General features: G+C 33.9%; 1 protein-coding gene across 1 annotated transcript; it reads right to left on the bottom strand.

Moving 5' to 3' along the window:
* Nucleotides 1-3,712: 3,712 nt before the first annotated feature.
* On the bottom strand, nucleotides 3,713-11,115 carry LOC120256810 (eukaryotic translation initiation factor NCBP). The gene is made up of 6 exons (XM_039264470.1): nucleotides 10,845-11,115; nucleotides 10,432-10,527; nucleotides 10,237-10,341; nucleotides 10,030-10,107; nucleotides 4,376-4,495; nucleotides 3,713-4,295 (listed from the first exon to the last, which is right to left on the bottom strand). The coding sequence occupies exons 1-6, from the start codon at nucleotides 11,001-11,003 to the stop codon at nucleotides 4,164-4,166; spliced, it is 690 nt and encodes a 229-aa protein (XP_039120404.1). The 5' UTR covers nucleotides 11,004-11,115; the 3' UTR covers nucleotides 3,713-4,163.
* Between the last annotated feature and the right edge of the window lie 1,865 nt (nucleotides 11,116-12,980).

Below are 12,980 nucleotides of genomic sequence, written 5' to 3'. Positions count from 1 at the left end.
TTTCCAAACCAAACTTGAGGTTGTGACACACTTAGGGGTAGAGAGAAAATTTTATAAAATTTCTCCAACCCTACCTTGAGGTCTTAACACTCTTGGGGGTAGAGAAAAAAAATTATAAAATTTCTCCAAGCCTACTATGAGGTCTTAACACTCTTTGGGGTAGAGAAAAAAAATATAAAATTTCTCCAAACCTGCCTTGAGGTCTTAGCACTCTTGAGAGTAGAGAGAAAAATTTATAAAATTTCTTCAAACCCACCTTGAGGTCTTGACACTCTTGGGGGTAGAGAGAAAAATTTATAAAATTTCTCCAAACCTACCTTGAGGTCTTGACACTTTTGGAGATAGAGAGAAAGTTTATAAATTTTTGAAGTCTACCTTGAGGTCTTGACACTCTTGGAGTAGAGAGAAAAATTTATAAAATTTCTTCAAACCCAACTTGAGGTCTTGACACTCTTGCGGTTAAAAAGAAAAAATTATAAAATTTCTCCAAACCCACCTTGAGGTCTTGGCACTCTTGGCGGTAGAGAGAAAAATTTATAAAATTTCTCCAAACCCACCTTGAGATCTTGGCATTCTTGAGGGTAGAGAGAACAATTTATAGAATTTCTTCAAACCCACCTTGAGGCCTTGACACTATTAGGGTTAGAGAGGAAAATTTATCAAATTCCTTGAAGCCTACCTTGATGTCTTGACACTCTTGGGGTAGAGAGAAAAATTTAGAAAAATTCTTTGAACCCACTTTGAGATCTTTTGACACTCATTGGAGTGAAAGAAGGAGGAGTAAATGAAAATTTATAAAAATCTGTCTTTGAACTCACTTTGAGGTCTTTTGACACTCATTGGAGTGAAAGGAAGAGTAAATCAAAAATTTTATAAAAATCTCTCTTTGAGCTCACTTTGAGGTCTTTTGATACTCATTGGATTGAAAGGAAGAGTAAATAAAACATTTATGAAAATCTCTCTTTGAACTCACTTTGAGGTCTTTTGACACTCATTGGAGTGAAATGAAGAGCAAATGAAAACAAAATTATGAAAATCTCTTTTTGAACTCATTTTGAGGTCTTTTGACACTCATTGGAGTAAAAAGAAGAGCAAATGAGAAATTTTATAAAAAATATCTCTTTGAGGTATTTTGACACTCATTGGAGTGAAAAGAAGATTAAATAAAAAAAATTTATGAAGATCTCTTTGAATTCACTTTGAGATATTTTGACACTCATCGCAGTGAAAGGAAGAGTAAATGAAAAAATTATGAAAATCTCTCTTTGAACTCACTTTGAGGTCTTTTGATACTCATTGGAGTGAAAGGAAGAGTAAATGAAAATTTTATGAAATCTCTTTTTGAACTCACTTTGAGGTATTTTGACACTCATTGGAGTGAAAGGAAGAGTAAATAAAAATTTTATAAAAATCTCTCTTTGAACCCACTTTGAGGTCTTTTAACACTCATTAGAGTGAAAAGAAGAGTAAATGAAAAAAAAAATATGAAAATCTCTCTTTGAGCTCACTTTTAGATCTTTTGACACTCATTGGAATGAAAGGAAGAGTAAATGAAAAAATTTATGAAAATTTTTCTTTGAACACACTTTGAAGTCTCTTGACACTCATTGGAGTAAAAAAAAAGTGTTAAACCATTGTGTGGTCTCATTCGCAAGGATGAATTAGAGAACTTAATTGATGATTTAGTTAACGGAAATCAAGTTCATAATTACAGCTTGAGATCCATTTTAAAAGCAAGTCAAAATTGTCAAGTTAATGACCCAAATCATGTTGAAGGCCATGACTTGAAGATTTGATGGTCAAAAGCATTGAAGAGTCAAGACCTAAATATCTCATATAAATGACGAATGCAGCTTTGAAGTTTTAAGACACAAAGAAGTCAAAGATCTAAGGAGTTTCACAAATCAGAGAACTGAAGATTTCACAAGTACAAAACGCCAAAGTCTTCAGCGATAAAAGAAACAAAGATGACCAAGTAGGCAACTCATAAATGTAGAGTGGCCGAAACTTGAGAGTTATGCGATGTGTCAAGATACAAACACACATACAGAAAAAATCGAAGAAGGTCACAGTCACCAAGCTAAAGGATCTTCCAATATGCTTTTAGCAAAGGAGCCAAAAGCGTTAGCCAAGTCATGCAAAAAAAAAAAGAAAAAAGAAAAAAAAAAGAGTTTAAAAAACATAATAAAGAAATATTTCTCTTAATACTTTTGTATTCTCGCTCATGATTATATACTTATATGCTCTTTGAAATTAATAAAAAAATTAATTTTATATTTGCTCAGTCATTTCTCATTCATACATGTCTCTTAATCGAAGGTTCCCACGATATTGTCTGGGGTAATTAATATTTGGACCTTGCCTATAATAGAAGTCATGAACCTGCAATCACTTGAAATATGAAAATAATTAAAATTTGATTTGTAATTCATGATTTTTAACTAGTCAATCCTAATTAAAGACGGGGTAAGAACAAAACGAGCCCACAATATATATATATATATATATTAGACTTAAAAAAACTAAAAATTATTTATTTTTTTTTTTTTATCCAAGTTTGTTTAATAAAGTTTGTATTTTTTTTAACAGTAAAATAATAATAGCTATACCTAAATTATTTAAAATTTTAAATCTTGAATTTTTGACCCTTGAACCGGGCCGAGCTAAATTCCCAGTCAAACTGTCATACAGATCATGTCACCAGATCTTGGGTCTGTTCTTAAATCTTGACATTGTGACCCTTTATTATCCAAATTTATTTAAATTTTGGATATTTTTAAATAATAATAATAACTATTATCTAAATTATTATCCAAAATCCGAGTCAAAGGGTTATGATCGGGCCCGCCTCATAGCCAGGCCTATGTTTTTCAGGTCAGGCTGACAGGACCGCCCCAAGTCTGACCACGTTGCTCTTGTTTGTCAAGGGTAAGCTTTTGTGTAGATATCGTACTTTGATAATATTTTAATTTGTATTAATTTGAACATTAAATTTTGATTTGTTAATTGGCATTCCGGTGAGAATCTGGTGGTGTGGTCGCTGAAATGCATGCATAACAGTTCACGTCATCTGTGCTCGTGAACTTTGCCTCATCAGCAACTTTCACACTTGGCCTCTCTTAATGCCACGTAGGACTCAGCATCACTCTCTCTCTCTCTCTCTCTCTCTCTCTCTCTCTCTAGATATATATATATACCTTTGCCCTAATCATCCACCTTCTCTTGCTTGGTTTGATGGAAAGCTTTGATCTTTGTGATTAATGGCGGAAGCGTTAGATCAGAGTTAGATCAGAGCAAGCTCATCTTACCATGCGAGGATCCTCGACAGCTCTGAGGAGAGAATTAGTTTTTGGGGATCGGAGAAGGTACATTTTAAGGGGCGTGCCGATGGTCTTCATGTTAAAGTTTGTTACTACTTCAAATTTTAATTTTTGTTTTGCTATGTTTTCTTCGATTAGACGCCTTTTTCTTCTTTTTTTCAATTATTTGAGGCTGATATTTTGTTTTCGTATGCGTTTGAAATAGAAAAACATGAACCAGATGTTTGAAACTTGTTTTAAATTTCAAGTTTTGAAATGTTTTAAGACAAACGACACAGAAAAGGGACAAAGAAGTGATGATAAGGCATTCTACATGACATTAAGAGAGGCAAGATTCACGAGCACAGATGAAGTGGACGGATCACATCCACGCATACATTCTAACAACCACATCACCAGATTCTCACCAGAATACTTTAATTACCTTGTCAGTGCAAACAAATCAAAGCTCAGTGTCCATACAAATTGAAATATAAGAAATGCCTGGTACGCACCTAAGAAATTTACCCCCAACATTTCACATTCATTCTCCAAACAAAAATCCCACCCTATCAAGTACCAGAAGTGTCACCCCAACCCCGAACAACCTGTCCACTCTTGTGAATCTTTCAACATGTAACATTTACTTTTCCTCGTACCCAGCCCGTTGCCTGGGAACTTGTAGAGGAGACAAATAAAGATAAAAAACAACTAGTAACCCCAAACGCTGTTACACCCTAAATAGTGTTACCATAAAATTTCCCTTTTAAAGACCATGTTCTCTCATGAAATCAGAGACTACTGAGTTTCCTGGGCTTATAGGCACAGGAAACATCAATGTTTTAAAGAGGTACCCATCTCCATCTAGCCTCTCAACCATGTGTTCCTGTATGATGAGTTATCACGGAGAGAAGCATTGTGTGGCTTGTACTCCATTAGGTAGGTGTGCGGCAGCTTCAAGTGTCGCTTTATAGAGTCCCTCAAAGCCATCACAGCCTGGAAATGAAGCATACATAAGTTAAATTTGGCAGGTTTCGATTACAGATGGCGAGTAAAAATGGGATCAACAATCAGACCTGGTGATCAGATGCATTCCGGTTCCACACACTCAAGATGTCCTCATTGAAACGAACGCTTAGCACAGCACCACATATGTTTTCTCCATAATCAAGTTGATCACCAACCAATGCTAGGACCTACAAGCAGATGTCATAAGATTTTATTTCATAAATGTGGACATCAAAACATTACACATGAAGCCTTCAAAAAATAAAATTGACAAATGACCAAAGGAAAATGATCTCAACATGAGCAAACATCACACAGGAATACACCAGTGTAGGAACCTAATGACACATTAGCAATAGGAGTGCAGAAGGCCATAAATTGAAAATGAACTATCTAACATTGTTTATGCATATAGAAAGAAGCAGCAGAAAACCAAACAGAAAGTTATAGTTTTCCTGTGCACAAAGAAGGCTCCTTTAAGGGAGGAACAATCAATGATTCTTTGCCCATTACGCCACTTATGCCTCGAACCTTTATTTGATCCTCTGGCATCAACTTTTCTCAATGAAAATACGCAGAAGAACCCCCTTGGCAAGTGGCTACTATTGATAAAATAAAAGATATATCAATCGGATGCACATTGATCACAATCTCAAGCACCCAAAACACCAACACAGGTATTTTTCACAGGTCAATATCCAAGTAGGAAGATTCGACTTGCACTGAGTTTTCTACAAAAGGAAACTTTCTGCATAGTCCAAACAGAAAAACAGTGAATCGAGGTACTCCAATGTCTAGTGACAAAAGCTAGTGTTTATTACAGAAGTGAATTGAAATTTATATTTGATAGTTTATATTCTCAATCACAGATATTAAGTGAATCGTTAGAGATACATCCTGGCAATAAGGAGCTCCAGTGTATTACAGAACTTGATGGGATAATAGCTTAAGATATTGCACTTAGCCAGTACATTGTCATCACCCACATGGTGAATAGGCCCTTTGGAGTCATTTTAGAGAAAAATATGGAAGAGGAACCGACTGGATGACACTGAACCCATAGCTACAGCCAGGTTGAGTCAAAATTACTTATACTAGCATTTGAAAGACAGACTTCCATAGACCTCTATAACTATTTTCGATAAACTACAAAGACAACAACCCCTCCTAAGAGAATCATGTAATGTTAAAAATCTTTAGACTGAAAAACATTTTTCAAGGTAACTTCAAAGGAAATATATGTTCCAGATAACAACGAGCAAGAATTAATATTGAAGAGAATACAGAAAATTAGAGCAACTTCCATAATATCTTGTTATGCATTTTGTTGGAATTTTTAGATCAGCATATATAAAGGTAAACCTCACTTCCAACAAATCTAGTGCATCTTAGTTTGCTAATATATTGTTTACACCAACTACCCACAAGCAAATATTTTTGCTTATTTTAATGTAAACAACCTCAACCTCATTGTTTTGAGCCATGTATTTGAAATAAGTTTAATTAATAGCATCGTAAATAGTATTTCCATCCACTATGTGTGCCTTTAAGAACTTTCACCTCGCTTCCAACAAATCTAGTGCATCTTAGTTTGCTAATATATTGTTTACACCAACTGCCCATAAGCAAATAATTTTGCTTATTTTAATGTAAACAACCTCAACCTCATTGTTTTGACCCATGTATTTGAAATAAGTTTAATTATTAGCATTGTAAATAGTATTTCCATCCACTATGTGTGCCTTTAAGAACTTTCACTACAATATACCCTGAACTCCAACAGGATAAAAGGAAGAGGCGAAAATTATTGAAGACCATAATTTAAATGACATTTTGTGGATACTAAACCTTTACCAAACCAGACCCCCTCAAAATAAATCCAAAAAGTAATGTGCCTAACAATTCTCATATAAGAATTCCCTAACCAACCAAGCCACCTTATTCAATAATGTGAAATTAAAAACATTTCTTGATTGAAGCACAAGCTGGCCTCAATCTTATTCTAGAATACATAATGAGTCAGCGAGATACCAAAAGCGTACAAATTAGTAAAGATCAAAGTTAGCTTCAGCAGGAGAACCTGGACACAAAACAAAACAATCAATTTTCATGTTGTGGCTTTTGTGAGCAGACCATGGTTTATTAATAGTAGTTAACAGTACAAAATGAGATCCATAACTAATTTCGTTCGAGGGAAATCCATTTCAAAACCGAGGCTATTGGATCTGAATCACATTTCACTGATTCATTTTTGTTTTTACTTCATGAGCGTCTTAGGACTTTCTGCTCAGGTATTGCAAATGAAAGAAGAACTTTACAATTCTAACTGTTTCTTGGAATACTTCTGAAACCTAATGCAATAAAAGTTGTTATTTAAAATTGCCCAATCATGCATCTAGGTATGCCATACTTGGCTTGTAAAGACCATGCCCAACACCAATTTGATGCAAATGTAAGTCAGGGTTCCATAAAAAATGAAAATTTTCATAAACAATTTTTCTTGTGAAATAGCAAAAGAATTTGCCCGATGTATATTTTAATATTTTCTAAGTAATAAGCTTAGGCTGACAGTGGATGATTTGTGGAGTGACATAAAATGAATATATGTTTCCCCACTTTTAAAGATGCATCGAAGGCAGAAAATGCACATTTGGATTGATTTAAGAAACAGCTGGAATACTTCTCACATAAGCTCGTCAAATTAGATATCATCTTTTTATTTTTATTTTTATTTGCAAAATATTTCAAAATGGATCATATATAGCCTGTTTACATCAATCTCTTGGTTAATTACCTATTAAAGCAACAGCACCACCACAAAGAGCATCTCGCTTTGTCTAGAAATATTTGAGCATCATCATGATCGAATGGGTTCATTTAACAGCATTTACATGTTCAAAGTCTCAGTGGCAAGACAAAATGCATACAAAGTATTATAACATAATACTACCTTCATATGGAAAAAGCATGCAAACTAAGAACTTTTGTTGCAAGAACATGGGCATAGAATATAGATCATATAACTCAACAAATATGCCCTCAAGTTATATGCACCTACAGCTGCAACAACTCAAAATCAGTGTTACTAGGGCATGTATACAAGCATCAAGTATCCAAGTATCCAAGACTATCCAACATTTGAGTTTAAAAATAACCTGATACGAGAATACAACCATAAGTCTATATACATACAGATGTGAGTGTGAGCGCATGCATGTAGACATAAAACACACTGTTATTAAAAATTTGGAGAATACTATAATACAACAAATTTTTTTAGAGAAATAAAACTTAGAACAAGCAATTTAAATCAAATTAAAAATTTAAAAATAATATAAAATACTGTTATTACAATAATGAAATTCACGGAAATCACTATCAAAAATATTAGAAAGACTAAGAAAAAGAATAAAGAAAAAAAAGGAGTCTAAAAAAGATAAGATAATTGAAAAATAGAACACTGAGATTGAAAATCAAAAGGAAAAATTAAGGTGGGGTGTGGAATGGAAACCGCATAAACGAGACCAAAACCCTCTTTCCTAGAGATAAACTAAAGGTAAAGTAGGATCAAATGGCGGAACATATGAGACAAAAACACATCTCCATATGTATAACTAAATTTTCCTTGTATACAAATACTTTTGTTATGCTTGATAGATGCAACTTATTACAGTAACTCCATTTGTTTTAGCTCATATGGCAATAAGAAAGCTCAAGCTACCCTCAAGACATGGCATCATTCAAAACTATTATTAGTAATGATAATGCCAATTTAATAAATATGAAGAATTATTTTATATTAAATTAATAGAATTTATCACATTATTAATTAAGAACACAATCGACAATGTAAATGGAACAAAAAGGATCTTAGTTTGTATAATGTACGTACATGATACAATATGCATGCTGACACTAAATAAAATATCAGTATTATCTTACATAGATTTATTTTAATAACATATATATCTATCGATTAATTTTATAATGCAAAAGGAAGATGATCTATTCATTGCATTGTTTGTTATAAATCATGTTTCTTCGCTTATGGAACTCAACTTATGGTTGTTTCAATGCATATCAAGTTATACGATTGAAGAGATTATGGTAATTTCCATGAGGTCATCTAGTTGCCAATAAACAAACTATAAAAAACGATTTGTTACCGTAATTGGAGTTACTTGAAACTTCAATAAGCAAACTTGTGATAAAAAGCCGTTAAATAGGTGTTGCATAGTTTGGTTTCTTGCAAAAGGTTCTAAACCAACAGACATCAAATAGATATAATTTACATTTAAGAAATGACAGGATCATCTGGTTGCAATAGCAAGAAAATAGTGCCTCATTGGGCTTGAGATACCTTCAATACATAGAGACTATTATTCAAATAAATATAAATTGCATATAAAACCATAAATTCAAAACGTAAATACTTGATTGAGAAAGTTTAAAGAAGTAATCCCATCAACATAAGTATGTAAAATAGATAAGTTAAACAAGAATAGTAACCAAATAGTAGTATTAGGATATATGTGCCATCGACAAAGCCAGCCCCATCCCTTCAGTAAATTAGATCCAATGCCGTAAATAAACAAATAAATAAACCAACGAACAACTTCACAGACTTGTTAGTCAATCCAGATACTTAAACCCCATAAGTATGTTTAAACCTCACAAAGCCATTTGTATTTTGAGAAACCAAACATCATTGCAAGAAACAAAGTTGAAGAACAATATACAGAATCTAGTAACTCTTTGGAAAGAGATGAAACACTCAAGAGGAACAAAGCAAAGCAAGAGGAAAATTGCTGACAATATCTAGATCAACATTAAGGAAAAGAATTGTGAATTTTTGAGTGAGGCATAACTGTATTAGAAATTTGCAACAGATGTTTGGAGAACAAGTTAGAGTGAACACTAGCCACATGAAGGTTGAATGTGTATGATAATGTCGAAAAACAAAAAGGCAAAGACTGAAGTTTGTGAAGAGAAGTGGAAACTAAAATGGCTACAATTGTCAAAGATAAGATGCCAAGTAAATTAATTAGGTCATGCATATGATGCAGAAGTATTGATTTAGGGTGGTGGGGGCAGTGGTGGTGGCTGCTCAGAAAGAAGATGTCTCTATTTTCTTGAGTTCTATAAATCCCCCAGAAACTTTAAACTTATAGCAACTATTAAGTATCACATAAAAAATGAGTATTAAATGACTTCAATACAAATTAGATTTCATAGAATATGTTTTCAATATGTAATATATTCACCTTCACAACAGCGAATGCTTTCTATTTAATTGCAAAGAGACTTATAATTTGTTGTGTTGAGCCAAAAGGTAAGAGCAAATAACAAATCCAATGATTAACAAGATATGTTAAAAAATACTATTACAAGGGAGATCCAGGATATTTGCCCCAGGCATTTGATTGGATCATAGAAAATTATTAGAAATAGAGCTTCCATCATGTCATTGGACTGCTGATAAGTATAGATATCGATCACTTCATGAGCTAAGATAAGCTTACCCAAAACTTTAACACTGACAATGATATAAATTAGTGCATTCAATAAATAGAAGTTTCAAAACATCTAGACTACATTTAAAAGATAAAATTCAGATAGAAAAGGCAGGAACAATTTAGAGAAAGATAGAAAAGAGAAACTGAACAAAGTTTTGGGCATATTAATCCTTATAAAAATTAACAAATTTGTTCCTTGCACTTACCAAATCTTCCCAGAATCGACCAGAAACAGCCTTCTTGAATCGTATAATCCACTTCCCACCGTTGCAATTTGCAGAATCCTGATCAGATAAAAGGTCCATTTTAGCCAGCAGAAGAAACCATATATATCACAATTCTTTCATAGCTTTTCTAATGAGAACAAAAGAAACTTGTTCCCATTGTATGAGCAAACTAGAAAAGTTTGATACCTCCCAAAGTGGTCGGATGCCCTCTTTGAAGAGATGCAAATCTGTCGGACATGGAAGAGATGAAGGACGAGACAAATGGCAATAGCAAACCCAAAAACCTTCAACCTACAGCCACACCCAAGATTCATAAGCACAATAAGCCCAAAATTCGTTTGAATGCATCTATCCTACTATTAAATTAAAAAAACAACAAACCGTGCTAAATTCCACGATCTTCTTCATGTTATCCTCATAAGAAGTCTGTGTCCGCACACCTGGTGTCCTTCGTGTATACCAAAACACAAACTTGTGCTGAACCAGAAACATCATCATTCAAAAACTTGCTAGAAAAAATTACAGCACAATTATTCATCATGACCAAATCAACAATCCTCCACAGCAAATATCAGGACAACTATCAACCAACAGTGACTTAAATCCGACTACAAACTGAACATCAAGTGAAACAACAAACACAGCATTAGCCGAAAAAAGATCTACATCAAAGGCAAATAAAGCCCAAAAAACCAACATCAAATTACTAAAACAACAAAAGAACCAGAAAACCTAAGATATTCTGAGATTCCAGTATGCATCTAGGGCAAAGGGGAAAAAACATAGATTTAAACCTTCAGAGGATGGAGACCGGCTTTCAGTTCGCGGGCGTAGCGCTCCCGGTCCTCAGCATCGACATCAGCGTCGCCTCCAGGAGGGCCAGCGACCAGCGGCGGAGGAGGGACGGAGGAGGCCTTGATCTCCACCTCCTTCTTCTCGGTGGACTCCATCATCGCTTCTCAGACAGTTGCCGCCGAGGAGTAGGAAACGATCTTCCTGATGAGGCACAGAGGATGAAGAGAAGAACCAGGAAGTGAAAGAAGGCTCTTTTGTTTTTTTGTTTTGGGATGATATAACTTTTTGAAATAGGGATGATATAACTTGATCAAAGTTACCTATTTTTGTGAATGATCATTTTATATTTAATTTTAATTAGTTAAATTGTTTTTTATTTACTAATTAATTGTTAAACTGTTAATTGTTGATTAACGTCAATTTTTATTTGTATTATTTTTGTTAAAATTTTATTTTATTTTTATTTTTATTTTTTTTTCGTTTAGATCCTGCCTGATTAATGCGATTTTAGAATTTTTTTAATATTTAGTAAAAATGGCGTTATTTCTATTGAACAAAAATGTAAAGAGAAATAAACCCTAGAAATTATTGAAGGAGAAAAGGGTCAAACATATTAGGACACCAATCACATTTTCATGACCTGTATCCAGAGGATCAGAGGCGGCAATTTTCATGAATTTAATGGGTGTTTGCTCTCTTTAAATCCTGGTGGGGGTATCTGTTTATATAAGTTTTTTTTTTTTTTAATTTGTAAAAACGTTGCATTCTTTTAAACATTTGTCTATTTTTTTTATTGTTATTTAAAAGATCTAAGGCATGTAGAGATTTCTTGGTGCTTAACTTAATTAAAATAACTTATGACAAATTTATACATATTTGACCTTATAACATAAAAAGCGACTACACATATGCCACTAAACTTAATTGTGCATTGAGAAAAATCAAATTCTTAATCTTTCACATGTGTAAGTCAAATGTTTTGCTTTTATTGCAGTGATGACTTGTTTTCATTTTTCTTACCCCAAAAACGATGTGAAAATTATAAAAAACATGTTATCAAGATATTTTACAAAAATACTTTAATAAAATGTGTTTTTTTCCTCATTTAAAAAAACTATATTTTTGAAATATATATATATATATATATATTAACTTTTCCATAAGGTACATATCCTACAATAGCAAATTTGCCTTCTACTTGAGATTTTCCTAAATTAAAATAGTGTTTTAAATTAATAAAATATATCATATTTTTATCTATATCTTTATCAAGGTTTTATTTTATTTTATTTTATTACATAATGTTGATATAAAAATCCATAGCTCCATTTTGATTAGAATGGATAGATCTTAGTCAATTAGATAAATAGACGAAACAATTACAGTGATAAGCTGATAAGTGCTTGTGCAATATGAATGCGAAGCGTTCATTTTTTATATTGAGCATTACTTTTCTCAGGTTTTTACACTAATATGTGTGTTTTTATGTTACTTTCGTGCAGGTAGGGTTGTGAGGCCAAGTATGAAGGAAAGAAGCCAATGTGGATTACAATGCACCGATTTTGGAGGAAATATTGCTAAGGTTCAAACGCGAAGACATAGGTCGATATGAGATGCTAGAGTGTGTGTCAACCTCCTCGTATTCGAGTTGGCACATCCATTTGGAGGGGCACAAAGGCAGTCACACTCGAGCATTCCGACTTATGCACATATAACAAGAGCTTCACCAACGTGCCTATCATTGAAGATGCAAGTGATCCACGACGTGAACGTGTGCCCGTTTGCGTTACTCCGATGAAAGTATGGATTCGGGAAGCTATTTAGGCCGGATACTGTAGCAGAGCACTGTAGCAACACGGTAGAAAGTACTGTAGCAGCATTGTTCATAGCCGGCCGAGAAAACAGGAGTTCAGAGGATCCACACGGGCGTGTGAAAATTATCCACGCCCGTGGAAATTCCCCACGGGCACGTGAAGCATCCACGCCCGTGTAGTCGTCCGATTCTAGCCCTATTTAAAGCCGAATCAGCCCCGATTTTAGTATTCTTTTCTCCATCTTTTCCCCAACTTGAGAGAGGGCTTCGGCTAGGGTTTCGAGGGGTATTGGCCAAGGTTTTGGAGAGGTTCTACGGCTCC

Source organism: Dioscorea cayenensis, unplaced genomic scaffold, assembly GCF_009730915.1.
Source record: "Dioscorea cayenensis subsp. rotundata cultivar TDr96_F1 unplaced genomic scaffold, TDr96_F1_v2_PseudoChromosome.rev07_lg8_w22 25.fasta BLBR01001666.1, whole genome shotgun sequence".
Classification (NCBI taxonomy): Eukaryota; Viridiplantae; Streptophyta; class Magnoliopsida; order Dioscoreales; family Dioscoreaceae; genus Dioscorea; species Dioscorea cayenensis.
Note: the sequence above shows the minus strand (reverse complement) of the source record. Positions and strands in the feature narration are given on the sequence as shown.